Source organism: Pygoscelis adeliae, unplaced genomic scaffold (assembly GCF_000699105.1).
Source record: "Pygoscelis adeliae isolate BGI_AS28 unplaced genomic scaffold, ASM69910v1 Scaffold127, whole genome shotgun sequence".
Taxonomy (NCBI): domain Eukaryota; kingdom Metazoa; phylum Chordata; class Aves; order Sphenisciformes; family Spheniscidae; genus Pygoscelis; species Pygoscelis adeliae.
Genome location: NW_008825208.1, coordinates 4,737,158 through 4,741,199, shown reverse-complemented (window position 1 = coordinate 4,741,199; position 4,042 = coordinate 4,737,158). Strand labels below are relative to the sequence as shown.

The 4,042-nt window shown below is 41.0% G+C and overlaps 1 protein-coding gene across 3 annotated transcripts in view; it reads right to left on the bottom strand.

The window, feature by feature from the left end:
- Nucleotides 1–3,652, bottom strand: part of ELAVL2 (ELAV like neuron-specific RNA binding protein 2) — a 59,201-nt gene extending 55,549 nt beyond the window's left edge. For all 3 annotated transcript variants that reach the window (XM_009328953.1, XM_009328952.1, XM_009328955.1), the window contains exon 1: nt 3,427–3,652. In XM_009328953.1, the coding sequence (XP_009327228.1) occupies nt 3,427–3,652 (226 nt within the window). The remainder of the gene's footprint in view (nt 1–3,426) is intronic.
- Nucleotides 3,653–4,042: the final 390 nt, after the last annotated feature.

Genomic DNA, 4,042 nt, shown 5'->3' with positions numbered 1-4,042 from the left:
CTGGAGCCCTCAGCACAAGAAAGACACGGACCTGTTGGAGCAGGTCCAGAAGAGGGCCGTGAAAGTGATCAGGGGGATGGAACACCTCTCCTATGAAGAAAGGCTGAGAGAGTTGGGGTTGTTCAGCCTGGAGAAGAGAAGGCTTTGGGGAGACCTTATGGCAGCCTATCAGTACTTAAAGGGGGCTTATAAAAAAGATGGCAGCAGACTTTTTAGCAGGGCCTGTTGTCCCTTCCAACTCAAACTATTCTATTCTACAGTTCTAGTTCCAACCCTGAAGTTCTCACCTACTAAGAATGTAATTTAAATTCAGGATCCTTCACAGGCATCACTTTATGCTATACAGAAGATATCACACCTTTAAACAAGAGGTTTGCAAGTAAGCCTTGCTCCATTCCATTCCCAGGCAAGGAGTCTTTTGACACTAAGTAGCAGCAATGTGAGCTGCTAGCATATAAAACATCAAAACCACCATTTAAGGATGTGGGCAATTTGCACATCCATCATTAAGACCCTGCGGCTCACTTCTGTGTGCCTGTAGCAGCCTCTTAATTGGGACAAGCATGTAATCCTTAAGCAACTTTAATAAGGAATGCTAAATATGTGAAATCAGATCTGCAAGACAGAGATAAACACTTTGAATAACCATCCCACTAACTGATCAAGTATCAGTTATATCTTTCCACTCTTGGAACAAAAGGTCAGGAAACAGCTAAGTAAAGGACTTTTTATTTTGAAGCACTGAAGTCATTATCTATAGAGAAGACAGGCTTGTTTTCCACATCAATCAGCCTTCAGCTGAAGACAGCTAGGTGTAGCATCAGCCCAGTCTAGTTTCTTTGGCATCCTCAAACACATTTGGTATTCTTCACAGTGAAGAGCAGAGATTGCTTTGAGGTTTGATCAGTCCAGGACTAAAAGCAGTGGATCCAGTAGCCAAGGCTACCATGCTGAAGCAGGGTACTTTACAGATTTAACCATTCTACTACCTAATGCCTTAAGAGCAAGCCACCTGCTACGGGAAGAAGTGCTGGTCATTCAGATCCAAAAGGCAAAGCAACCTTCATTGAAAAGCACAGAAGTCAGCCAGAGACTTTTCAGTAAGAAGGAAGCCAAAGGATCAGTGTTGGGTTTTAAGCAGCCTCTTAGCTTGACTCATTTTGTGCCACTAAATGGCCCCTACCCCAGGGAGAGTAAGTTGTCAGCAAGCACTAATTGAAATGAGGAACAGCCATGAAGCATGGCCCAGTGAATTCACCAAGACAGAGGTATACATTCTGGCAGTCATTTTTTAGAAGTCATACTCTTCCGGCAGGTTTCCCTTGTTTTGGGGGAATTTGCTTTGAAATTAACAAACTGTGTGTAGAATAGTCAGTAGAAAAGATCAAGACTTAAAAAAAATCCCATTCTTGCAGTCTCAGAAGTACAGCATCACCTCTCTAGGCCTGAGTATGGACATTTCTCCTTCTTTTTAGTTTCTACTTTCAAAGGTACCTGAAGTCAAGAATAAAGGTTGACTGATGCTTTATAGAGCTGAACTGCAGGAAGTCCAAGAAGTAGGGCTTGAGAATCCACCTTGTGACTGCAGACACAGAATTGCAGTTTGACGACAAAACTATTTAGAGGACAGCAGCTAAGACCTATAATCAAGAGTGACCAATGCCAAAAACATCCCTTTATATGTAACAGGTTATTCTCACACAACACACAAGTGAAAAAACTTCGACAGTCATAAATGCTGTCTCCAGCACACAGAGAATGATGACAGAAAAAAGCATCCTCAAAAAAGATGGTGATTATTCATTGTCATATCAGTATTTTCACTAATTGTGTAATAGCAGAATGCAGGTATGAGCACTGGTCATTAAACTACTTCGTGTTCCTCAAAAAAGATACAGGCTCTGGCTAAAGTCAGTCTCACTATGCAGCAGACCAGATGGTCAAATTTAGGAGAAGAGATCCCTAACTTAGCTCACTCTGCTCACCTTCAGCAAATGCAGATGTAGATGTAGATGAACTAAACACTTGGGAAATATTCCCCTTAGTATCTTTTTGCTGCCAGATTCTTGTTTTAAGCATCATCCTTGTACCAATGACACAGTAGTGTCTGCATCACTGTGGGAAAAGTGGCATAACATCTTTCTGCCATGCTAGAGGAGCAAATATGTCATCAGGACAAGAGAAGAAAGCATGCATTGCATATCAAAGACAAGTCCTGGGGTTGGTGCCAGAGCTGCCTGAACATTTTTAGGTCTTGTCCGCCACTATTTATGTACACAGTTGGGGAGCACCTCTCCAGCATACTCAAGCCGTCAACACAAACATGTGTAGCAGGGGCTGAAGCCACACGCAATCTGCATCAACTAAAGCTTTTGTCTTCCCACTGTTGCTGCTCGGGGAACACTGAGTCACAAAAAAGCTTTTACTTAGTGTGAGAAAAAATGTCCACGTTCTGCCACTACCTTTCGGTAATAAGAAAGCATTGGCTTCCATCCCTTAAACCAAAACATAGAGAACATGGAGCCTCTAAGAGGTGTAGTTTTAAACACACAGAAGTTAACCAGCACATTTAAGAGTTGCAACCAAGAACGTAAGTTAAAGATGTGTTCTTGAAAGCTGGATATTTGACGACTCCACAAAAAAAGACAGGAAATAAGAGTACCAAAATCAACATTTCTGAACAAAACTAATGAAATGTCGACTAAGTGGTAAATCAATGTCTTTTAATGAGACAAACTGAACTTTGCCAACCATCCTTTCATTCTTGTTTTAAAGTGCAGGCATCCATCTGGTAGTTCTTTCAAAGTTAAACAACTGGTCTAAATACATGCGACCTGTGCACCAGCTGTTGCTAAAATAAAGTACTGACAGAATACAGTTCACACTTGTTCATACAGTTCACACTTGCACTTTCAGACAGCACATATTGATTCAAGTGTGCATCCTAAAGAAATTGCTGAAGGCTGCAATGCAAAAGCAGCTTTAGCTACAAAGCTGAATAAACGTCGTCCACCCTTTTCACAAGGTACAAATTTAATTACCTGCATCCCTGAAAAAGGAAGTTTTACATCAACTAGGGCTAATGAAGTCATGACTCCAATGGAGTTGAATAAAAACTCAAATAAACCTTGTACAATCTGCTTTTCCACATCTGAATCTTCTTTCCAAAGACTCTAAAGCTCAGAAGATTTAAATAACCTGTTAGCATTTATAGCGCTCATACAAACCTGGATGAAAAGCAAATACAGGCATTTAATTTTGGTGTGTGGAATCTAGATAACAATGAACCTAATTTCCTTCTGACTAGCAACACCAGCATTGGTTTCTTCTGCCTTTATTCCATGATTTAAGAGAATTACAAAACACCATCTGACAGCTCACTGCTTGGAAAATGAAAAGATGCAGAAAATCCCAAAATCAACATACCTGTTATTTTGTCCCTGACAAGCTTGCAGGATTCTATTTCACCAATGCTGCCAAACAGACTCTTCAGCTCCTCTTGTGTCATGTTCTGTGGAAGGTAGTTGACTATTAAATTGGTCTTGCTGTCTTCTGTGTTCCCAGAATCAACTGGTGACGAGCAATTGTTTATGGTGGTTGAACCATGGGCTGTGTTATTGCAAGTTGGTCCATTAGACAGCTGTGTTTCCATGGCAGCAATTACCTGCTGAAAAACACAGAAAACGAGAACCATCAAAATTCCTATTTCACCATCTATTAGGAGAGCCCAGGCAAGAATGTAAAAGACCTGTCACTATGCAGACGTGGTATTGCCAGGGCCATATACTGCCTCTATATGCAAAAAAACCCCACCAATACAGAAGGATTTTAAACTCTAGTCAAGGCAATACTTTAAAAACTTACAGGCAAATAAAGTTGTCGCTAAAATCTTCTAGGACCTCTCTCAATGAAGTCAACACTCAAAGCTGAGTTTCCATCCTCCCCCATTCCCTTCATTTAGGGGTATCACATCCTTCTAGTATAGAAGTTACCAAGCAGAATTGGCCTGTTGCAAGGGTAATCAGTTCTATTAACTTACAAC